Source organism: Panicum virgatum, chromosome 3K, assembly GCF_016808335.1.
Source record: "Panicum virgatum strain AP13 chromosome 3K, P.virgatum_v5, whole genome shotgun sequence".
NCBI classification, from domain to species: domain Eukaryota; kingdom Viridiplantae; phylum Streptophyta; class Magnoliopsida; order Poales; family Poaceae; genus Panicum; species Panicum virgatum.
The window spans coordinates 30,449,432-30,474,013 of NC_053138.1; the positions used below are offsets into that span (position 1 = coordinate 30,449,432).

A 24,582-nucleotide genomic window follows, 5' to 3' on the forward strand; every position below is an offset into this window, starting at 1 on the left:
TGCTACTCCCAAAAGCAAAAGCTGAAAAAGCTCATTTTGCACTAGCAATCGAAAAGCTCCTCCCCCGCAGCTTCCTGAGCTTCTGCGGGCGAACCGTTATTTTCTTCTTTCCCCTTTCTCTTCTCCTCCACACAGCCGCCGCCGTCGCCTGCCACCATCGCCGTGCCTCGCCTCCGCCGCCGTGTCCTCCCTCGCCCGTCGCCGTCGCCGCGCCTCGCCTCCGCCGCCACGTCCTCCCTCGCTTGTCACCGTCGCCGCGTCCTCCCTCGCCTGCCGCCATCGCCGCGCCTCGCCTCGCCTGTCGCTGCGGCTCACCTCTGTCGTCACGGCCACCCGCGCCTGCCGCCATCTCTGCGGCCGCTACTCGGGACCGGTGGGGGCGAGCTCCCCAAGGCGGCGCGGCTGGGGCTCAGGGCCTGCGAGGGCGAGCTCCCCTAGGGGATGCGGCCGGGGCTCGGGGCCGACGGGAGCTCCCTCCCCTGAAGTCCATGCTGCACAGAGCTCCTGCCCCCACCCCGACTACCGCGCACGCCCCGAGCACTTGCTCATCCCGGCGGATCCTTGTGCAAGCCCATTTTGATAAGCTCCCCCAAATAGATATGGCTAGCTTCTCTAAAAAGCAACTTCCTGAGAAAAGCAAGTGGAGCTTTTTCCAGTAGAGCTTTTGGAGAAGCTTAAGCTCCCCCAAAAAGGACCTAAGTGCACAACTCCAGGATGCAACCCATACTGCTTGTTGTAGTTGCTGCACAAAGATTCCAGCGCACAACTCCGGGAAGCTTCACGCGGCTATACGCATTTTGGGGTAGCAGCGAAGTTGTTATTTACTATTCATTCAAATGCAGAACTTCGGAAGCTTTAAAGAACTTTTTACAACTTAATTTACAGAACTTCTGGAGTAGCTCAGTTGGTTGAAGTGTGTGTGGCTGTTAACCACAAGGTCGGAGGTTAAAGCCCTCCCTCTAGCGTAATTTTGATTTGTTTGTTCTATTTTTTTCTAGCTTCAAATTCAAGCTTAGACTTTTGTTCTATTTTTTCCTAGCTTCAAATTCAAGCTTAAACTTTTGTTCTATTTTTTTCTAGCTTCAGATTCAAGCTTAGACTTTTATTCTATTTTTCTAGCCTAAAACTTTTTGTTTTTTTGTTCTATTTTTCTAACTTCAAACTTATCTTATTTTTTCTAGTTTCAAATTCAAACTTAGACTTATGTTTTATTTTTTTCTAGTTTCAAATATTTTTTTCTATTTTTTCTAGCTTCAAACTTAGACAAATGAACTAGTGAGAAGACTTTCAGTACATCCAATCATATTATATAATTCCAAAGTTAACGTTCTAGGTGTTGTTTTTTATTGTTCCATTTTTTCTTGCTTCAAACTTTTTGTTTTTTGTTCTATTTTTCTAACTTCAAACTTAGACGAATTAACTAGTGAGAAGACTTTCATTAGATCCAATCATATTATATAATTTCAATGTTAACGTTCGAGGTGATATCTCGCCCGCCGTATGTTGCTGGCTTGCTGCGGGATTTCTCAAATAAAATTTTAAGGTGAAAGTTGAAAGTAAAAAGATGCGCATTCAAACATGACAGACCTATGATTTTGCTTCCCGAATATCGTGCACAAAAGAAGAGCCAGTACATACAAAGAATATATCCAATTCCAATGCCTGCGCTTTTCTATAAATATCCCCGAACAAGTCTGCCATGTTTCCAGGTATAGCCATACATAGCATCTTTTACCAGGTTGTTGCATTCCGTACGTAATCACGAGGCATCCGTCACTGCCGTAGTAGTCACTTCCTCCGTTTCAAATTATAAGTTATTTTAAAATTTTTGAAGAGTCAAATCATTTCAAAGTTCGACCAAAATTATATAAAGAAATATAAAAATTTATGACATCAAATATGTATACTATGAAAATATAGCTAACAAAAAATTTAATAATACTTAATTGGTATCATAAATATTATTATCTTCTCATATAAATTTGGTCAAATTTAAAAAATTTTGACTTTCCAAATTTTTAGAATAACTTATAATTTGGAACAGAGGCAGTAGCATAGTAGTAAGTTATTACTAGAAACAACACGAAAAGATCAGCCGCGCGATGCCACACGTGCACCATGCACGACATGACGCGGCCCAACCACGGAGGCTCGCTTTGAATTCGTTCTCGCCGATCGCCGCCGCCTGCCCCGCCTCACATTTTTCCGCCTGGGCGCCGGCGACCCCCGCACGAGCGGCGGCGACACGTCACGCGCATCTAATGAGCCAGCTCGGCTCAGCTCGAGCCAGTTTGTTATCATAACAAGCTGGCTCGGCACAGCTCATTATCTTTACGAGTTAAAAATGAGGCTCGGCTCGGTTCGTTTAGCTAATGAGCCAGCTCGAATACAAGACAACAGGAACCATGGCCGCGGCCTCGTGCGGAGCAAGGACCTCGAGGAGGCACGGAGCGGAGCCTGGGTGCCGGGGCGCACCACTGGCTTGCCAGCCAGGTAGAGTTGCAGACGACATGCGAGGGAGGGGAGGTCGGCATGTGAGGCGACCGTGCGGCGCCGGCGGGGTCGGCGACCGTGCGGCGCCGGCGGGGTCGGCGACCGTGCGCCGCCGGCGGGAGGTGAGCGGTCGAGGGCGTCGCCGGCGGGGTCGGCGACCGTGCGCCGCCGGCGGGAGGTGAGCGGTCGAGGGCGTTGCCGGCAGGGGCCGCGGGCAGGGGCCGCGAGCAGAGGGACCGGACACCCAGGTGGCCGTGCAGCGCCGACAGCGAGGGGGCGCGCCGCCGGTGCGGCACCGTCCGGGCACGCGCGGCCGCGCAATCCTTGCAGCTGCCTTTTATCTTCCGTGCGAGCGTCGATGGGATGGAGACTACGGGAGCAGCGGCCGGCGTCATGCGAAGGAGGAACCAGGGAGGAGGGAGCAAGACGACGCGAGCGGAGCGGCGGCGGGGCAGGGGACTTCTTATTCGGGTGGATTGGACAGAGTTGTTGGGCTCTCAAAAACAAAAAAGACTTGTTGTTGGGCCGAGATTTATAAACTACAGCTATGCCGTCTAGCTCGTTTGAGCTCGCGAGCAACTTGCGAGCAGCTCGAGCTGGCTCGTTATCTCTACCGAGCTAAAAGTTGAGCTTGGCTTATTGACAAATGTGAACAAGCCGAGTCGAGCCACTAATGAGCCGAGCCGACCCAGCAAACTACTGAGCCAGTTTTTCGTCCACCTTATCCACATCCCCGCCGTCCGACGCGACGCGCACCCACCCCCTCTCCACCACGTGCGCGGAGGAAACCCTGAAAACCCGTGTTCCCCGGGGGGCCTCCTCGCAAAAGCGCCGACACCGTCGGATACGGGCACCTACCTGAGATCCCCACGAAATTAATTGTCTGCCCCGCCCTGTACTCCTACCGGAAAAACAGCCTCCTACTGGTATTTCTCCTTTTCTTTTCTTTTTGCCCTTGCTCTCCTCCTGACCACCTCCGAGGAAGACGCACATCACCACCGAGGGCGAGGGGGGGGTGGGGCAAAGGAAAAAATTAATAAAAAATCTAAACCGCAGGAAAGGACAAAAGGAGGGGGGGCGGGGGGGCGAAATACCCTAGGCCGCGCGCGATCCCGGCGGCGCGGCGCGCCTCCGATCGTCGGCGGGGATGGGCGCCGGCGCGGGAGAGATGCTGGGGCCGCACGGGGACATGGCGTGCGAGGAGGGGGAGCTCGAGCTGGAGGAGGGCGAGGCGGCCCCCGGCGGCGCGGACGGGTATGGCCGCTACGGTAACGGCGGCGGCGGCGGCGAGCTCTTTGATCCGGACGCGATCTCCTACATAGTAAGAGACGCCCTCCGCTCCTTGTTTCGGCTGTTTGTTTTTCCTTTCGGATCGGATGGGTGGCGGACGAGCTGGTGGTGTGCGGTTTCCTCCTGGTTTCTGCGACGTGCTGATTGTTGTTCCGGTCGTCGCACCGTTGCAAATTTTGTTTTTTTCCTTTCTCGTGTCGCGCTGATTGTTATTAGCTTGGTATAACAGCGCTGTCGAATTCAAGATCATTTTTTTTGCAGTGTAATACGAGGTGGTTACTGATTATTTTTCCCCCCTTCGAATCTAACATGGTTTATCGTGGTTGCCGGGTGAATGTGGCTTTTACGGTTTTGCCAGTTAATCGCTGGCCTCAGTGGGGGAATTGAGGAATTCAATTAACATGCCAGCTCTAGCTGGTTCGGGAGGAACCATGTAATGTATTGGACCCGGTGATTCAATGTGAACCAGTTCGTGGTTACTTACACAATCCTTGAATCGTAGTACTGCTTTAAAGCGATTTTTTGTACCCCTTTGGTGAACTAAGGAGCTTTCAGTGGGAGTATCTCTGACACAACACCTAAATTTCTGTTACTTGGAAGATGTTAGCAGGTGGTTGGCGGTTATAGCATGGTTTCGAGGTTGACTCACGGGCACATTGCGGTTTCATTTGCTTTGGAATGATTTATTGTTTCATGAGCTTTTGGGTAAAAACTCTGCAATGTTATGATGGATAGTGTATCAACAGGATGGAGTGATGAACGTGGTAGTTGATACTATTTTTAACAAGTACAAGACTTACTGTGCATAGCTCGTGCTGTTTTCTGGTTATGATTTGAATTTGATATCTTTCAATATTAGGTTTCCTAGATCATTTGATCCACATTCTCAATTGGGTAACAGAAGCATGCACCTAAGTTTTAATGAGGATAGAGCAAAAAGGTTTACAGTTTTCCTGTTCTTCTTGGCTAAATCCAGAACAGCTTCTTTTGTACCTTCTCGATGTACCCAAGTGGAGCTCGTGCTCCAAAATATATTTTTTTTTACCATAACACAACTTTAATAATACATAGTACTGTATGACTAATGAAGTAAAACTTGAAGTATTTTCTTTTTCTGATGGTAAATTGTATGAATAGATTCTACTATGGGATCGGTGAACTTTGCTGTATCTACCATAGTAAGAAGAACCGTATATTTGGTAGGCCACTGTGCTTTACGATTCTTAGGATCATACAAATCCATTTCTGTTGTCTAGATCGGTGCCGTATGAAGATATGTAAATTCTTCTCTGTTTTACTCTGATTTTTTCTGTGGAATTTATTTTATGTATTCTTATTTTTAATTAATTTTCCGTTTTTTATTGATGTAATTGTTTTTAGCTAAATGCTACATCCGTTCTTAAATATATGACACCATTGACTTTTTCCATTTGTTTGGCCTTCTGTCTTTTCTATAAATGTTTATACAAATACATAAATCTACAGTCAAACTTAATTTGATGATTAATCTAGTGGTATGTATTTCACTTTACTGAACTAATTGAGTAAATAAATATGGTTGGTCAAACTTTGAAAAAAAGTCATTGGTGGCATATATTTAGGAACGGAGGGAGTAGATTTGTGTGGGGGACTATTACTGCAACAGCAAAGTCACTAGTCTAAGCAAATTGGGTTAGGCTAGAATTGAAACCCAACAAGAGCCACATAAACCAAAGAGAAACAATGAACGAAAAATATATTGCAATAGAACTTAATAGTGATACTAATAAGTACTCCGTCTGTTCCAAGTTATAGGTCGTTTGACTTTTTTTGACCCCAAGTTTGATCACTCATCTTATTCAAAAATTTGTGCAAATATCACTTCTTTCGTTGTGGCTTGATTAATCAACACAACTTTTTCAAGAATGACATAAATTTGACTATGACTGCATAAATTTTTTGAATAAGACGAGTGGTCAAATTTGAGGTTAAAAAAGTCAAACGACCTATAATTTGGAAGGGGGGGGGGCTAGTTAAAGGGTTTGGGTTTCTATGTCTTTGTTGTTATGGCAAGTGGAGCCAATCCAGGGCCCCACGCGGTACTGTAGTATGTGTACAGTACCGCGTGAATAGTGCACAATCCGATTTGATTAGATTGATTTGGTCTATTAGGAAAGAGATAAGATAGATTGATTCGGTTAGGATATTGCTTAGGGGTCAAGTCAGTCGTCTCTATAAAAGAGACTATCATGTATCTCTTTGAGGCAAGCAAGATTAGAACCAAATACTTCCCAGAGTCTCCAACGTGAGGGCGGGTAGCCTCTAATCCTGCTATCCACCATATCATTTGGTATCAAGAGCCTTCGTTCCTGCGACCACCAAATCCCACCCAATCCCACCCATCGATCCTTTCCCTTGTGCCCAGATTGGATCGATTTCACCCCTGTTCTTCCACGAATTTCATCTAATTCCACCCTAGATCGCATTTGCTGTCATCTTTGACAACCACCATGGGAGTTCCCAAGTTCCACGTCCCAGACTTTGATGGTAGTTCCGATCCCTTGCAGTGGCTGCACCGCTGCAACCAAGGCTTTGATGCATGGAAGACTACAGAAGAAGACAAGATGTGGTTTGTCACACTCCGATTGACGGGCGTGGCTTATCAATGGTACTGCAAGATCGAGAGGAACCGTGGCATGCCGACGTGGGAGCAATTTGCCGGCAAAATCAGCCGCCGGTTTGCGCAGGTCCCAGCACCGGTCAAGCCAAATGCTCCATCAGGCACTGTGGCACCAGAGGCAACTGCTGCTGACACCAGTAGCCCCAAGGGCACCTCTTCCGGCAGCAGCACCTGGAATCGATGTCCTGCTGGCCTCCGCATCTCGGCAGCCGGCCTTTGCTTCCACCCCGGCAACCCCGATCTGCTCGCAACGGCAGACCCCAACTCAGCTACTGTTGGAGTTGCCACCTTCTCCACCAGCATCTTCACTCCTTGTGCCATCACCGGCGAAGCCTGCTGCTCCGTCATCGCCGCCAACAACCCCGGTGGCGCCTCCGGCTATTCATCCGTTCGCAGCCTCTGGTGACTTTCAAAAGCTCCTCTTCAGCGACTCCACCACCATGGCCGGCTGCCGTATTAATAGCCCGTCCTCAGGAGGAGAGGAGCGCACCCTGTTTCTGATGACACGAGGGAACCCGATGCCGGAGCCGATCTGCATCTTGGGGACCATCTTCGACTTCGGCGGGATCCATCCGCATCACGACTCCGGCCGGTCCATCGACAGGGGCGCCTCCGCCTGGAGAGGCACCAGGGGCACCACCGGACGGACGGCGCTCGCGCTTGCGCCCGCACTGCATGCACGTGCGCCGGCGCCTGCATCCGTCACTCTGCCCCGAGCACCCTGCCGCTGGAGGACTTTGCAGTCCTGTAGGCGCCCACCGTGTCGTCCTTGGGACGCTGGGAGCCTGGGACCACTATCAGCTCGACGGCACGAGGTACAAGGGCGTCGTGCTCCTATGCGGCGGCGGCACCAGCGAGTCCGCCATCACCACCACCGACGCCGATGAGGCCATTCCGTCCCGCTACCTCGACACCGGCGACAAAGCTGCTTTCCCCTTCGCGCTGCCCACCATCCGCACCAAGCTAGAGAGACGGCTTGGTTTTGTTCCTCTGCTGTTACTACGGCCATGGCTACTACACCGTCGCCGTCTGCAAGAACACCATTGGGGAATTGCAGCCTGTTGTTCTCGCAGCTTCTCTTGCCTTTGTTGCTCAACTTCAACATTGCATGGCAACCACCTTGGGCAGCATCCATGGCCATTTCCATCTGACAGCTCGAGGACGAGCTGTCTTCGAGGGGTGGTGAAGTGTTATGGCAAGTGGAGCCAATCCAGGGCCCCACGCGGTACTGTAGTATGTGTACAGTACCACGTGAATAGTGCACAATCCGATTTGATTAGATTGATTTGGTCTATTAGGAAAGAGATAAGATAGATTGATTCGGTTAGGATATTGCTTGGGGGTCAAGTCAGTCGTCTCTATAAAAGAGACTGTCATGTATCTCTTTGAGGCAAGCAAGATTAGAACCAAATACTTCCCAGAGTCTCCAACGTGAGGGCGGGTAGCCTCTAATCCTGCTTGTCGTTACCCTGTAGGAGGGATACCCACTCCTACTGCAGCAATGCAGGACCCGCATGGTCATCCGCGACTAACGCCATAAGGGGCGGAGCAGCCGGGTCCCACGGGTCAGGCCCTTACCTCACCGGGCCTACGACACCGGACCCGCTCCCCGCCTAGGGACGGGTCCGGAGACGCCACGTGTCCCTGAGGAAGGGAAGCTCCGAGCTGACAGCCGTGGGGGTCCGAGACCTCCCACGTCCGTCCGTACCTCCCACGCGGTAGAACCAACATACCACCCGGGGGGTCCGGAGCCGCCACGTGTCCCGCAGGCGCGGGTACAGGCTCGAGCGCGAGTCTTCCGCTGGAAGACTCGCCCACCCACCGCATTCAATGTGGGTGGTTCAGGCGTGTTCTGCCGCCACGGCACGCGCAACAGCCTTTGTTAGGTCTCACTGTGGATCGCGTATTACCAAGATACACAGTGCAGCCGTCTGTGCCGCACCCGCGCAGAGCCCCACTGCCGCATTAATTGGATACGACGGCACAACACTTTTCCATCATGCCGGCTACGCCGCAAGCTACGCGGCCCGTTCAGCTACGTGGCAGGCGGCGCCGCTAGCTACACCTCGCGCCGCTCCGACAAGACAGCGCCTGGACATGCAGAACGGGGGATTCCTGGAGCAGGCAAGGAAATCCAGGAGTATGATCTCCTTCGCCTGCAACGCCATAATGTATGAACAGTATGTTACTGTTACTGCATCGGTTGGGCCCACCTGTCGGGGACCCAACGGCCATGTACGCGCCTCCCTTGAGATATAAAAGGGTAGCGCTCGCTGTACACCACAAGCACACAAGAATTCACACAGACACACGCTGGACTCAGCTCCAACTCTTCAGTCTTGAGCAATACAACACACAGTGGACGTAGGGTATTACGCTCCGGCGGCCCGAACCACTCTAACCTGGCTGTGTTCATCGTGTTCTTGAGCAAGGTCGAACTAGTCGCTAGCTAACCCCTGAGTACTCACCCTCTGGGCTGAGGCGGGTGCATTCCGCAACCCGGCTGTGGTTTGCCACACCACGACACTGCTATCCACCATATCATTGTTCTGGCACGTGGATTGCTTGTTCCCATCTGTCTATGCAAAGACTACTATCATCGTGTGTTTTTATTCTAGAATTTGGTTTGTCATTCATAACTATGGCTACATTGATATTGCTCACTTTATTGTGCTGCTTGATTTCCCTGTGTGCAAGAGTAGTTTTTTTTGGGTTCAAAATACCATATTGTCAGCTATTCATAGGTGAAGTCCAGCTTTTAGTTATTATTAAGAGTGAGGGAGTTCATTATGCATCTAACGTACGTGGGGAGGTAACTCATACAAGCTTGTTTGGACTCAAGGGATTTATTTTTTTTATAAGAAAGTTTTGGGGTTCTTACCTCTATAATTATGTAAGTGGATAATCACTATTTTTAGGGCAGAATTATTCTTGCTGAGTTTATGCTTCACTGCTTCTATTGATAGTTCTGTGCCCAGAAAGAGTGCATTTAACTTTGTTGCTCCATGCCTACATATGCTTCAAGACATATGCTTTCTCATTCTATGCATACTTTATCTTTTTGGTATACACTCCAATGATACAGCTCTGTCCTTATGGAAATCAACTTTTAAACTTTTACGTACTCCTATAAAATACGGTCCTGCTGCTAAAAGAACAAAGCATGTTGTATCAATTTTTCAGGACGAAAAAGTTCAAAGATTGTTGGGCCATTTCCGTAAGAAATTTGATGGCCCAATAACTTTTGAGAATTTGGGTAAGAGGACAAAAAATTGCCACACCCTTTTTTCTCTGCAGAGTCATTGATCTTTTACTTGCTTATGTGAAAAATCATTCACAATACATAGGGCCGCTATATGGGAAAAGTGGTTCGTTCTTGCCAGCATACCTGGCCTTTCCTCAATATAGGAGCTCTGCAGATCCACTGAACTATGCCAGTGCCTCTAGATCACCATATTTGTCAACAGAGGTACACTTCTACAAAATTTATGTATGCTGACTTACTAGGATTACTGCCTAAATGTGACTATTACAATGTACTTTCAGGCTGCACAAAAGAACCATTTTGTTAAGACCAAATTAGACACCAGCAGGAAAAGTGACTACTATCAAATATCCAATGAGTGCAATGGTAATCTCTCAGGACAGATGTTAAACAGAGCAATCAATTATTCTGAGCAGAAAGCACCGAAAATACGTATCAAGGTGAATAACAATAAATGTTTGGCAAGAAGTACTGCTGCTATATACAGTGGTTTGGGCCTTGACATTTCCCCATCATCATCCACGGAAGACAACCTAGATGGGACTGCTGGGGCTCCGGTGCCTGAAGTTTTGCCTGATGAATCTCCACGTACCATTTTTGAGGTTAAGTTTTGCCCTACTTGTGTTTATCATGGTAAAGGATGATTGTTTTGAGAGTTAAGTAGTTAACGCATTGTGTTGCTTGAACAGATAATGACCTGCCATTTTATTCCTGGAGGTCACTTGCTCTCACCCCTCACAGGAAATGTTCTGGAACTGAGACAAAAGCCTAAAGCTGTGATAAAACATGAAGCACCTGAATTTCATGATGGCAAAGCAGAATTGCACAGAGGTCGGGGCCAAACAGCCTCTGCTAGGCTGGATATCAAAGATAAGAATGCCAAGGAAGTCAAGTATGATGAAAAGAAAGATAGGGTTCCCAAATTCAAGAGTTCAAAATGCAGAGTTAACAAGCCATCTGCTGTGAATAAGGGAACCAGGCCTCATGTGCATAATGTTTCAGATGATACTGGTTCAGATTTCTTACCTACAATCATCATAAAGACAGAAAATTCAGTCGAGTCTGAAAAATTTACTGGTGAGATTTCAGATCAAATGCAGGGATCAAAGAAGGGTCCGTTAAAAGGACACGTTAGTGACAAAAACAAAGACAGTAAGAAAGAACCTTCACTTGATCATAGATTTTCATATAAAAACAGTTATAACTCTGAAGAGTACAACAATCAACATTCTATCAGTTCTAGTCACCTTGAAAGCATTCCTAGCAAAACTTTGTCGCTGGAGAGGGACAAGGAAACAGCAGTGCATGTAAAACAGGAAGTATCTCAGTACAAAAGTATGGAAATGAGAAGCCTGTTTAGTGCAGAATCCGTGGAGTTGGAAGGAAATGTTGATAGAAATTATTCAGGGCCGATAAAAGGGAAGAACAAGAAAGTTTCCTCTTCGCAAGCTGCCCTGTCTGGGAAGAAGCTCAAGTTCAAGGCACAGAAACAATTGAATGATGACAGAGACAGAAAATCTCATGGTGAAGATCAAGATTATGCTTTGGACCATAGAATTGATTTGGCTAATTCATATCCAAAAGATAAGAGTGTGAAGCTTGAGAAAAAGACCATTTCATTTGGGGAGAATGGTAACAAATCAGGAGTTGGAAATGGTGGTGAGCTCAAGATCTCTACCTTGTTTGATAACAAATCAGATCCTTTGCCGTTAGTATATAGGAATGGGACTGCAGAATCATCCACAGCCCTGACTGTGCCAGCACCTATTGTAATAAATGAACAATGGGTGTGCTGCGACAAGTGTGAGAATTGGCGCCTTTTACCCTATGGGATGAATCCAGATATACTTCCCAAAAAATGGCGGTGTAGCATGCAGAGTTGGCTGTAAGTTCATCCATTTTATTCATTTCTTGCAAGTACTGTTATATGTGTTGTTTGATGTAAGGCTATAAGCATGATTATTTTGATATTTGCTACATACTGTAGGCTTGGAATGAATAGCTGCAAAATAACTGAAGATGAGACCACAAGAGCCCTTCGTGCTCTTTATATGGTTCCTGCACCTGAAAATAATATTAAGGATGGTGGTCATGATGCTACGGCAGGCATAGTCGCAGCTATTACTCCAACTTTGAATGGAAATATACAGTACATCAGTATATCGGGGAAGTTGAAAGGTTCCCATGATGGAGCCAATGTAGAAAATACTTTTGACTTGGCTGATATGTCAAAGCCCTCAAAGAAGCCACATGTTCCTTCCAGTAGAAAACCTGATGGTGTTGATTGCTTCCCTAAACTCAAGGAAAAACGGAAGATAGCAGAATCATCAGATAAAGGTGAACCACCTTAGTATTGTGATTTGTGAAGTTTACTAATACCTTTCTGTTATTTTGATTCTAATGGTTTACGTTTCTGCAGGAGAAATTGTTGAAAAAGATCAGTCAAATCCAATGAGGAGTAGTGTAGGGGTTGATCGTGATAACCTGAGAGCATCAAAGAAAATGAAGAAAGAATCCAATGGCCCTGTGATGAAGCATCAGCCCTTGGAGTTTGAAATAAACAAAAGTAGTCCTCCAGCCAATGTGATTCTGAAAGACATGCAGAAGCGTAGTGGTATTTCACCTGGCATGGGAAAGTATGGTTCATCTTCAGAAAACTCTGGTCTTCCAGATTCGTCTATTAAGAAGAGAAAATTGAAAAGAAGGCAGTCAAACCAGCATGATCATGACCCAGGGCATAGCAATGCCGACATAAATGTAAAACAAAATATTGTTGGAACTAGTGTTGTGAAGAAAAAACCCATGCCAGAACTGAAGTTGTCAAAGACAGATAGGACAGCGGCCCATTCTAGAGACACATTTGCTGAAACTGATGATGTTAGAATATCTGCTGACAGAGAGTGTTTAAGTGAGCAACATCAAGAAAATACCTGTTTCCAGTATCCATTGCTATCTGAAAGCTCCACAAGGAGGAATGCAGGTCATGCCCAAACATCTACAGCGGCCACTTCGAGTTCATCCAAGGTGTCTAACTCCCACGAGTGTAAAGTTGTTTCTCAGGAAATGAGGGCCTCACCTGTAGACTCAGTTTCTTCCTCACCCTTGAGAACTTCGGATAAGAATCCTTTGGATAAACATAGAAGCTATTCACGGGCAGAAGCAGAAAATGTGCATTCTCAGGAGTCAGGGAAGAAAGGTTCTTCATACTCCAACAGAAACACAGCCGTTGGATCTGATTCTGATCAAGCTAAGGCTCATGTTTCTGGTTTATTCAATGGAGACACAGGCCAGCATGTTCAGAATGATAGGGAGTTGCTGAAAGATAAACAAGACTTGACGAATGCATGCCTTATAAACAAGTGTTCTGGGCTCAGTATTAAAAATGTCCAGTTGAATCCTGAACGTAAAGTTAATCGAGATGCCCTGTCATTACATGATAAACGTGATCACAAGCAACCAACAGGCCGACAGAATGGGAAAACACCGCCCCATTTTGATTCAAACCGAAGCGACCATGCAAACTTGACTTATGGGGATATTAAGCCTGATAATATACTACATAGTGACCTGAAAATAAATCCATCTACAGTCAAAGGAAGCAAGCAGCATCAATTATTAAACAATGCATCAAATGGTGATGCCTCTTACAAGGAAAACCGAATAGAAAAGTCTGTTATTGAAAATTTGGAAACTAGGAAGCAAGTAACTGATGATGGTGATGCTTCAAATCTAATAAATGCTTCTGTTCTGCTGAAGGAAGCTCGAGATTTGAAGCACTTGTCTAAACGTCTGAAGGTTCGATTCCTCAGAACATTTCTTAATTCACTGTTCTTCCTGTTCAAATCATGTCTCTTATTGCAGGGAAAAGGGGATGACTTTGAGAGTACAAGCATGTGCTTTGAGGCGGGTCTGAAATTTCTCCATGTTGCTTCTCTACGGGAGGGTCCAACTGTTGATAGCTCCAAACAAGGGGATTCTGTACAAGCTATGAAACTATATTCTGAAACAGGAAACCTTTGTGTGTAAGAAACATACTTACGGCTTTATTTCTTTATGAGGCAGACCACAGTCAATCTATCAACACTTAAGTTGAATTATCAATTATTAATGATAGTTGTGCCTGTTTTCCTGAGTTTAACATAAATTTTTATTTTGTTTAACGGAAAGTTGATTAGATTGGTTGACAACCATTTTACAAATGATGAGTTTCTAAAGAGATATCTGTTATGAACTGAACCAAGCTTGGTTGGTTGAGGTTTTCTGATGTATGTTGGGTGCCATTCCATCTTAATAAAAAGTTGTCTAGCTCCTCCTAGACTGGTCTCTGAAAAAGTTGCCTAGCTCCATCTGATGTATGTGGTTCTAGACTTTACAGCATCTCCAAGAGACTCTATATCTTTCCTAGTTTACAAGAATAAGTGATTTTGGTGAAAAAATGCCCTCCAACAGGCTCTTCAATTGGATATCTAAATATAGACATCCTCTATTCCGGATTTCTCACTAGCCAAAGATGAAGAGCGAGAATGACTCTCTAGAATATGCACACGATATAGAAAAGCTGTTGGAAAACATAAAGATATAGAAAACGATCTTTACTCAAATGACTCTCTAAATGATGATTTAGAGAGTAGATTTTAGAAATGCTCTTGGAGATGCTCTTAGTATGTTAGAACTTCCATCCTTTGTAAGCCTTTGTTGCTGACGTGCCATAGTTTAATTTAATTGTCATTATGGTACTTATTTCTTTAACTCTTATGTGCATTATCGTTTGGTGCTTACGTGGTATGATTCACTAATATCTCTGTTGGCTTTGTTGTATTCAACAGATTCTGCGCTTCAGAATTTGAGCGACTTAAGAAAATGGCGAATGCTGCATTGGCATATAAATGTGTGGAAGTGGCGTATATGAAGGCAGCTTTCTTTAAACATCCTGGTGCAATTAAAGATAGGCATGCATTGCAGGCAGCATCTTTGATGGTTCCTCCAGGTTTTTTCTTTCACATACACTTTAGCTCAAGTATCTGCAATTCTGCATAATCATTTGAATATATCTGAAGCCATTAGGGTTGTTATGACCTGTTTGGTTTGAGGAATGGCCTCCTTTGGGTTATCCCAATATGGCAATATCCACTTGTTTTTATGGATTGACCTTATTATCTGTTTTATCGGAAATGTGGTGGATCCATTCTCAAACCAAACTGGATTTAGAATGATCATACATTCTTCAAACAAAGCTCGGAAAAGTAGGGGGTGATACAATTCTGAGGATCTGGTCTGTTTTATATTCTATCATAAGTTAGGAAACATCATTTTCAAGAACTTGTCTTGGAGAACTTATATTTTTGTGGTCTTGACTAAGTTAAGTGCTTAGCGCATTATGTAGTAAGTAAAGTAAGTTTCCTAATGATTCTCTAATTTCATCCTTACACATGTTTTGGTGAATCTTGTATCAAATTTTGATCACATCTCTTGCTCATAAAGGCAGATGCCTAATGCAGCTTTCAGCTGCATGAAACAATGTAAATCTTCATTTGTTTTGGAGTGAGATAAATTCAATTAAGTTTATCATCCATTTTTTTTGTTTATATGGTTAACATTCTGATTCTTAAATTTTTCTCTCTTTCTTTTTCTAGCCGAGTCTCCATCATCTTCTGCTTCAGATATTGATAACTTAAATATCCAGAGCACAGTTGCTAAGGCTGTTTCTGCAAGGGGTGTATACTCTCCTCAGATTGCTAGCAATCCCATATCTCGGAACAATCATCACTTGATGGGATTGCTTTCTTATGTAAGTTCTTGGTGTCATTTTCAGTTTTATCGCTAGGATTTGCCTGTGTGCTTAATCAAGAAATATGAACGCTATCCAGCAACTTGTTCTCTCTTTCTGTTTCTTTTAAATGCATCGATCATCTCTCAGAAGCTTTTGATGTGTAATTTGTTAGCAGTAACCTTGTGTGTGCGTGTATCTGTATTGGTACTTGCTAGTGTCCAGGTCCATGGTATTTTGTTAGCAGACTTCCAGCTGCTAGTGAGAATAATAAGACAATCAAGTTAGTAATAGCTGTAAGTAGTTGCTTTCAATCTCAGGCCTTATTGTAGCTCTTGGCTGTGCATAAGTAGAGAAGAAAGCAGAAAAGGCAGCAAGCAATTGCAGCACCAAACTACTGTGTATGTGTGTTCCTCGTGTGAGTGTGTTCGGGAGACCTGTTGGAACCTTCTTGGCTTACATAATTGAGTAAATTAGTTCCATAGCCCTAAAAAAAGTTGAGATTGGCCTCTTTTCAATTGAACTTGGTTATCTGGCCCAAAATCGAATTTTGTTTTGGTCCTTGGCCCGTCCGTCGATTCCGTCCATGGCTGCCATGAGCCAACACATCCATCGCGTGCAAAAAGACCAAAGTAACCCTGAAGACAAAAAGACTATCCCGTGCTCGGGCGCTGGTTTCTTGGCGGTGGTGGGCATTTGGGCGGCATGGAGGTCTTGCTGGCACCGGATCCACGTCATCCTCGTCCGTGCCAGAGAAGGGCCGCTAGATCCACGTCGTCCTCGGGCCTGGGCGCCGGCCACGGCAAGCAGGACGCCGCGAAGCTAGGCGTTGGCCGCGCGAGCAAGGGCACCGTGGGCCTAGCTGCGAGTCGAGTGGTGCGCCTGGAGAAGCCCCAGCCGGCGACGGCGCAGTGCATGCCCCGGTCGCCGCCCCGTTCCTCGCGCCCCCGACCCCCGCTAAGAGCATCTGTGGTGGCGCGGGGGCCGGCATCGAGTACCCCGGGTATATGTCGAGCACATAGTCGTTGGAGGCCAAGTCCCAGTCGTAGAGGTCGCCGAAGCAGCAGCCAGAGCAGCAGCCGCAGAAGTGCATGCCACTGAGCGAGGTGGTCTTCGAGGCCTGCGCGAGCCTGAGCGGCGTGGGCATGGCGCACAAGCCCTGCAACAACCGCGTGGCAGCACAAGAGGCGTTCGACTTCCGCGCCGCCGTGGTGAGCCGCTCTGAGCGCCCGCTAGGAGCTGTTGCGGCGACCGAGAGGGAGCAGGACGCGTTCTTCTTGCAGAGGAGGTGGTGAGAGCGAATCAATCCATGAAACCCCTCCGTCGAGTGCCCATGGTTAATCAGCACTGGTAATAGGGATTAGTTTCCTCATTAATTCCTTGCTATCTCTGAACCCTTTCAATCCCCATCTCGCCCTTCGTGATCTCTGGTCCCCGATCTCGATCTCTCTGTTGTGCTTGCATACAATAACTTTGTGGGAAGCAGGGAGATTTCATTTCATTTTTTTCTTCTCGATCATAGTAGTGTTTCATTTGGTGCTAGGGGTAAAAGAGTAATTTCATTACTTTTAACACCATTAGCTTGTCAAACTAACGGAAGGGCTAAGAACCAAAACAAAATTAGATTTTGGAACAGATAACCAGTTCTGAAAAAGGGCCAAAAAACTAAGCTCAACTTTTTTAGGGCCAAGGAACTAATTTACTCTACATAATCTCTATCTCTACTATTTCAAAAGCAAGCAATGATTCCACGGTTCGTCAATCGTAATCAGAACCAGAACAAATCAATCCGAATCCCAATCGAAAACTGGACAATTAATACCTTGCGCGGTCACGGCATGGGTTGTACATGGAGTTTCCATCAAAAAATTAGTGGTCTCATGTAGGTATAGGTAAAATTTATATTACCCGTAGTGGTGGTCGCCTCCTATAATTTCTCCCAGGCGCGAATGTAACCTGATGAACCCCTTTGGGTGTGGTGTGTGTGGGGCATGCGTTGTACGGTTTTTTTGACCTTTTTTCTCCTGCATATTTGAGAAATTTTTTTATGGAAATTACAGGACACTGTTAAGTGAACATTCATCTAGCTACTGAATTAGGTCCCAGACATATGGTTAAAGTCATAACATGTGATCTTTCTGTTCCACATCACTCTTTTGACTTGACTCTCACATAGATCAATGATTTCAACAGTCCCCCCTTTTCAGAAAATGTATCCGTGCACTTGTTTGCATCTGCAGTCCTGCATGTCCTCTTTGTCTTTGCTATGCATCTAGATATATGTTATGTCTACGTGCATAGCAAAATTTATGTATGTAGAAAAGCTAAAACGACTAATAATTTGGGACGGATGGAGTATTATCAAAATCTTCAATCTGTTTGTTGGATATGTATAAATTGGCTTATTTGCTAATTCAGGTGTTCACTAGTTATTTATTCCTCAGATAACCCACAGCTGATGTCCCTTGGTTTTATATTGCGAGCTTGTTATAATTTTATGAAATGGTGCAGACAATAGAGCTACATGAATCTTCTATTCATGATCTGTGAGTTACCATTTCACTTCTTGAGTGTGCTTTTCATTTTACAGGCAGAGGACATAAATAATGCATTCGAGGGAACCAGAAAATCTCGAAATTCATTTTCTGCTTATCTTTCTGGTATTGGAAAGGGTAAGGTGAACGGTGTTTCTCTTGTGAAGGAAGTACTTGATTTCAGTTTTCATGACGTCAAGGGATTGCTGCAACTGATTCGTCATTCACTGGAGTTTATCAACCGTGATAGTGTTAAATAGTAGAACGAAAATACTTCCTGTGAATAAAGATCTATTATAACAAGCTTTGGCGTTTGTGCTACATTGGTAGCTCCAAGGCTCCAATATGGATGTAGAGAAAACAAGATCAGAGAGTAAATGTCTGTGAATGGAAAGGATTAACGCTGCCTTCTCTTGTGGGGTGATCATTTGGACCATGGCAGACTGCCAAAGTATTATTTTACCAAGTCTACTTTTGTTGCCTGAAAGTATTCTTGCCGATGATCATTTGACTAGTGAGCTGGCAAAGGGGATACAAAGTACAGATGTAAGTTGCTACATCCACCATTCTTGGTTTTGATGTCCTGTGAGTAACCAAATCCAAGTTTTGAATTTGAATCTAATCTCCATCTGTTGCAAATGGTAAGAAATGATTATGCAGTATATTTTGTTCTTTGGAATCTTGCCCCTGTACAGTAATATAGTAGGCGAAGAAAGACTTGCCATTATGATCATCCTGAACTAGTAACCCCTCAAGTGACTTTGCTCATTTTGTGTTTGTTTTCATGAAATGAAATGAATTGCCACTTATTTATTTTTTACTAATTAATATATGTGGGTCCAAATATCATAGATGTACTCTCCTTCAGACAATTTGTTTATTTACAGATATGTATTATTGATTTCAGTTTTGGAGATGCACTGGGAGTGTCAAAATTTACAAGTTACAGAGGTTTGATGAGGCTTGTCTGACACCAATAGTGGGTTTATATAGGACAACCTTTTAGCTGTTTCCTTCCCTTTTTCTCGATACCTGTGTATATTATACGAGAAAAAAGGAAACAATTTTGTCATAATTTTTGCTTAATGATTGCAATTGTTCTGGTGTTGCAAAATTGATTCTTTGGTGGCCTGGGGAAAGCTGGTCCAGTGGACTATCAGATTGTTTGGGTGCCGTGTATAAGTTGTAACTATAAATAGTTTTCAGTATTTGATTCATTTTTTTATGGGGGCTAACCTAACAATAAATGACGATGGCGCAATCTGCTGCTGATCTGAGTGTTGTTTGGGGGTCCTGCTTGAGCACTGCCTTTGTAACGGGGAAGTGATGTAAATGCCCGTGCTGCTAATGAAAAGAGGTTTCGTTTCCATTCTGCAATGGTCCTTTATTCAGAGTGCTTTGTTTAGATATTCTCGCTCTTCATTCAGAGGTATACGCTCGAAGTCTTGTTTCTGTTGAGAATTTTGTTTAATATTTTCTCTGGTGAGACGACTGTAATATAGCTTGGGTGTCCTGCTTGAGTAGCATCTCTTGTTTTCCACACCAGAGAACTCATTTTGTCGAGATAATGGAGATAACACTAGAGAACTCATGCACTCCTGATTCCATGTTTCCATGAGAGTACTTAAGCTCGTTTACGGAAATTAAGATGGAAGTGCAAATTTTATTTGTCTTCTTCATGATTAAGGGTTAACATTTTCATTGGATTGACTACGTGTATAAGCACATGGAGTAAATGAACTGAGTTTTATATTTGTAACTACGACAGGAAGTACAGATCAATAGAGAGCAAAACTGGGCTCTTCTGGTTCAAAAGAAAAGAAGCAAAATTGGGCCAGCCATTGCACCGAATGGGCTTGGACAGAACTGACAAATTGGCCGCAGAAGCCCAAACCACCGCGTCCGCGGAGAAACCCTAGCCCACACCGTCCTCACTATATATGATGATGGCGAGGTTTGCTTCTCATCTTCTACCTCCGCTGTCCGCTCTCCGCCGCCGCCTGCAAATCGTCCGGCCAATTCTAGTCGTTTCACGGTTCGATGCGTGGTTTCTCATCGTTTTACGGTTCGATGCGTGGCGTTCGCTTCCTAGGTCTGCCGATGATCTCTCGCTTGCCTTTGTGTTGGCGTTTTTTTTGCTTTGGTATCTTGCTGTTCGGAGGCTGTGATGCGTCATGATAAGGGATTTTCTGATGGACGGAGGCCGCCCGGTTTCCGCCCTGCTGATTGAGAGAAACCAATGGATCCTTCTGAGCCTCTCGATGCAGTCTCTTCGATTGATTTTTCTCTTTGTATTTTCTTCTTGATTTTTTCCCAGCTGGAAAAAATGTGTAGATTGCAAGATATGGTTCGGTTGATGTGAGGATGAACCTTCACAGAAACGCATAGTTGTGTTGACTCAAAAAAAATCAGACTACAATTATCTGATCAGCTGCCAAATCTTGCTAGGAATCTTCTCTTTTTTTAATGTAAATTCGAAATTTCTTTGGTTTTGAATGTTTTTTTTGTTTGCTTTCATACGAGTATTAGGAACCCGTGCACAATAAGCCGATGCTCTGGATGAAGAGGAGGAAGGAAGCATGGTAGTGTGCACGGAGAGCACACCAGCGGGTCTGCATGTCTGCTCGCCGTGACGCCTTCGGGCTTTGATCGTGCGGGCCTGGATTCGACCCACATTTTCATTCTCTGCTTACCTCCTTGTGCTCGCTTGAATTTTTCATCGACATTAAACTAGATGACATGTACCATTGCGTCTCCCCGAAAACAGGCTTGTTGCCACTATGTTCTTCAGGATCCGAAAAAAGACTCGAAGTGATGAACATTATGATAGTTATTTGGTGTTAGATTTAGAAATACTCCATAGTACCACGGATGCGTGGTACTCCTACCAAGATCTCGATGAGCTTTCAAACTTTGGCTCGCAACTGTTTCTAAAATGTTCAAATAAAATTCAGGTTTGTTTTTATAATCTGCTGAGATCGATCGTCCCAAATGGAAATGGAACACAAATGGCTTGTCCTCAGTCAAATCAAACATGTGTGCTGATGAAACAGACCAACTTAATAGACAACTCTGGAAAGCTAAAGTTCCTTTGAAAATCAAAATTTTTATGCGGTTAATTAATTCATCAAAATTCTATCCTCACTCAATATAACCTGCTGAAAAGGAAATGGCAAGGTACCTCCAAATGCTGCTTCTGTCCTGCCAATGAATCCATACATCACTGAACGCTGGGCCAGAGTGGGGGCAAGATCAGCCACATCCAACAAGCTAAGGCCTATGCAAAGGATGGAGAGATAGCCAGATAGGATTAGGAAGAGGGGATGGTCAGCTATTTTGTATGACACCGACTGAACTTAAGCTCTCCATTTTATATTTGCATGAATGAATCAGGTGATGAAGAGAATGCAAGGACCTGACAGAGTATTCCTGATTTCATGGTCATTTGCCGCTAATCAAGAATATTGTCATTATGCTTTATAACCTATGCTGCTCTATGAATACATCTCTTTGTACTCGCATAGTGATCTTTGTTTATCAAGTCACCTCCAGAATAATATGGTGGATATGAAGCACAACACCTTCGTACATCCTTAAGAAGGAAAAGGAGAAACCAGATGAGCTTAGTCATATTTACTGGTCATCTATTGCCAGCAATAATATCAATTGAACAAGTTTGCAGCTTAGCCATGAATGTGCAACCCCACCGACCATCCGGTCTGTTCATGTGCCACATTGGCAGGAAGAATCTTGTTCTGCTTCCTAAGGATGTGAAACAATTTTAGGTAAATTCAGTCATGGTGTTTGTATACTCGTATTTAGTAATGCTTCACAGTGGTATTTTGGATCCATACTCAAGTGCGACTACACACCAGCAAATGAAAGCATCATATTATTACCAGCAGTCGTTGCTTCAATTGTTGGCAATTCTGCTCAGGAGCTCAACCAGCTCCTCTGGCCGTGAGAGCATGGCCATGTGGTCAGCTCCGGCGATCTCCTCCACCTCTATGCTGGGGCTCTGCGCAACCATGCGCCTCTGGAACTCCACCGGGATGCCATGGTCGTCCTCCACCTCGACGAACACTCGCCTCACCAACCCGTACCGCTCCTCTGTGAGCAATTTCGCATCCCTCATGACCGTTTCATCTGGGTTGCCTGTTGTCAATGGATTGGCTGGCTTGATCAACATCAGGCCCAGAGTCAAGTCCTACATGCAGAGTGGTCTCAAGGGGTAAAACAACAGGAACGTATACCAGTAATGAACTTTTCTCATGCTTCAAAATTCCCCCCTTGATGGGCGACTTTAGGCTTATTTAGAGAAGGCAGCAAATATATTTTTTCGCTCTTTTTTGATACCACATTGAGTTTCATATATTGGATAGGTTGCACATGAGCCATCCATTGAAATGTTAAAGATGCGGAGCATTGTCCTTATGCTTTAGCAAATCCTAGATGGCGAAGGCTTTACAAAATCTATGGAAGAGAACCGTTCACTAGTGTAGGTTACATTTTTTTTTGGCAATTTGGCTAAAATACAAAACTCATGTTTTCAAAGTGCTAACAAACACCCAATGCAAAAATATGGAAACTTAAAGCTCGAAGTTAAGTCCATTTTGCCTAACGCGGTGCTATAATATATTTTTTTCTACAAGCAAAGCTTAAAAAGTTAAAATGAAATGTGAAATTGGGATGTAGCATCGAGTTTGAATGTTACCTCTGGTGGGCTCAATTGGTACAGCGTTTGAGCCATGAAGTTGGGTCCAAAGATAAATGGTTTGCCCTTGATATTAGGATCCTCTTGTTGGAGCTCCGTTGAGTCCAGGAAGAAATCCGGTCCAACATATGCTAATAACTGATATATAGCAAGGACAAAACAAATGTTCTGTTATTAGTACCAAACGATAGTCGCATCGAACATTTCAGGTTATAAACGCAGTACAACAAGCATCAGGGGCCCCATTGGATAATCTGCTCTTAGGCTAATTTGAGGACTAAAGTTTAGCCTTTGAAGTATCCCTCTAAAATTTATCCACTATAGTTGTTTGGATCCATGAACTAATTTGATGATTAAAGTATATATCTCAATCATTAGCTCTACCTTCCATGCATGGGGATGGAAGAAAAGTGACTTTTTGGTGGAACACATGCTGAAATAGCCCCAACAAGGCCTCCTCCAAAGGCCCACGATGTCGTCGATGAAACAGTGCTGAATCAACTTTCCTTCTCGCCTAGTGTGAAGCTCCTCCCTCTCACGCTACACGCGCCCCAAGACTCTACTGTCACTGTGTTGGCCTCCTCTTTCCTCCACGCTGGTGGTGAAGTCGGCAGTGCCGCTGAAGGAGGCCTAAGTATTTTTTGAAGGGGCTAATTTTTATACAGGGCTAATTCTCTTTAGCTCTGAATAGATCCAGTAGTTCGGATTCTTTAGAGCTAAAAGAGACTAAAAAAAGGAAAGGGCTAATTTTTAGCCCCTGTGAGGTCACCTCGTCACTGGTGGCAGCCATGGGACGGCCGACAGCCGGCTCGGACGCGGCGACGAACACGGCCGTGGCGACCCTGTCCGGGAACCTCTCGACCGCGAGCGCGACGCTGTAGCCACCGTGGCTGTGCGCGATGAGCACCACGCGCTCCCCGGGCGGCAGCGCGGCCATGGCGTCGAGCAGCGGGCGCGAGTACTCCTCGAAGCTGCGGACCTCATCGACGCGCGCCGGGTGCGTGCCGCAGCCGGCCATGTCGAGCGCCGTGGCGCGGTGGCCGGAGCGGCGAAGAGCGGTGACGGCCTTGTACCAGCACCACGCGCCGTGGCACATCCCGTGCACCAGCACGAAGTGGCGGCGGTGACCCCGCTTGGTCTCCGCGGCGGCCATTGGCGTAGTATGTGCGGGGATCTCGGCTTCTTGCAGACTGTGAGCCTGTGAGGACTGTCGTTATGTTTCGCAAAATGAATTTGCTGAACACATACATGTAATTATTATACAAATAAAGAAACCTTGCTTGCACCGAAGGCTAGATGCGCTGACAGTGACAATGGTTCCAGTTTCTTTCTGTTTCCTTTTCACGTGGTTGGTGTGCGAAGCTGTCGTTGTCCATGCAAGTATTATCTTTAGCAGATTACTCGTATCCTGTGCCTTAAAAATAATGAACCAATAACTATTTGTGCATTTTATGTGATGATAGCTGCAGTAGACTACTAAAATTCAATCACCGGTAAATAGAATAGAAGAATGCGTCCCCTCAATTTAGGTGAGGGGAGGTGTGTTTTGTTAATAAAAAAAATTAGTAATAGAAATTGGATTGGTAATTTACTAAAGCACCTCCGAACAATAAAATAGTAGTTTTATGGTATTGGAGAGAGAAACGAGTAATTTAATGGAGATACTCTCATGTCTGTTCAAGTGAGCTAAACCTAATTGCTGCAGTCTGCCTAGCATCAGTTTACTATGTTTGTTTTTTGTTCTTGTTTTAGGATAAGTTTGTTGCTATGTCCATGTTTATACCCTTTATTCCACACTGTTAGGCCTCGTTCGGCGAGGCCCGGAACGGCCCGGAATGGCCTCCAATCCGGCTGGAATGA

General features: G+C 45.2%; 2 protein-coding genes and 3 non-coding genes across 6 annotated transcripts; 4 read left to right on the top strand and 1 right to left on the bottom strand.

Moving 5' to 3' along the window:
• Nucleotides 1–3,625: 3,625 nt before the first annotated feature.
• On the top strand, nt 3,626–19,380 carry LOC120698915 (cysteine-tryptophan domain-containing zinc finger protein 5-like). Of its 2 annotated transcripts, none has more exons than XM_039982697.1 (12): nt 3,626–3,814; nt 9,626–9,698; nt 9,790–9,911; nt 9,989–10,309; nt 10,397–11,592; nt 11,695–12,044; nt 12,127–13,502; nt 13,569–13,729; nt 14,534–14,694; nt 15,341–15,495; nt 18,065–18,649; nt 18,916–19,380. In XM_039982697.1, the coding sequence occupies exons 1-11, from the start codon at nt 3,641–3,643 to the stop codon at nt 18,266–18,268; spliced, it is 4,293 nt and encodes a 1,430-aa protein (XP_039838631.1). In that variant the 5' UTR covers nt 3,626–3,640; the 3' UTR covers nt 18,269–18,649; nt 18,916–19,380. The 2 variants fall into 2 exon arrangements, with proteins under 2 accessions (XP_039838631.1, XP_039838630.1); XM_039982696.1 differs by having other exon boundaries at nt 18,065–18,554.
• A 783-nt stretch (nt 19,381–20,163) lies between these two features.
• Nucleotides 20,164–20,269, top strand: LOC120701649. Its single transcript, XR_005686212.1, has one exon. It is a non-coding gene; the product is annotated as a small nucleolar RNA R41 (small nucleolar RNA).
• A 90-nt stretch (nt 20,270–20,359) lies between these two features.
• On the top strand, nt 20,360–20,441 carry LOC120701664. Its single transcript, XR_005686226.1, has one exon. It is a non-coding gene; the product is annotated as a small nucleolar RNA Z155 (small nucleolar RNA).
• Nucleotides 20,442–20,574: 133 nt separating this feature from the next.
• On the top strand, nt 20,575–20,686 carry LOC120701677. Its single transcript, XR_005686238.1, has one exon. It is a non-coding gene; the product is annotated as a small nucleolar RNA snoR100 (small nucleolar RNA).
• Nucleotides 20,687–21,408: 722 nt separating this feature from the next.
• Nucleotides 21,409–23,929, bottom strand: LOC120698916 (probable esterase PIR7A). Its single transcript, XM_039982699.1, has 4 exons — nt 23,492–23,929; nt 22,723–22,860; nt 21,908–22,215; nt 21,409–21,770 (listed from the first exon to the last, which is right to left on the bottom strand). Exons 1-3 carry the CDS (start codon nt 23,873–23,875, stop codon nt 21,922–21,924), a joined length of 816 nt encoding a protein of 271 aa, XP_039838633.1. The 5' UTR covers nt 23,876–23,929; the 3' UTR covers nt 21,409–21,770; nt 21,908–21,921.
• Nucleotides 23,930–24,582: the final 653 nt, after the last annotated feature.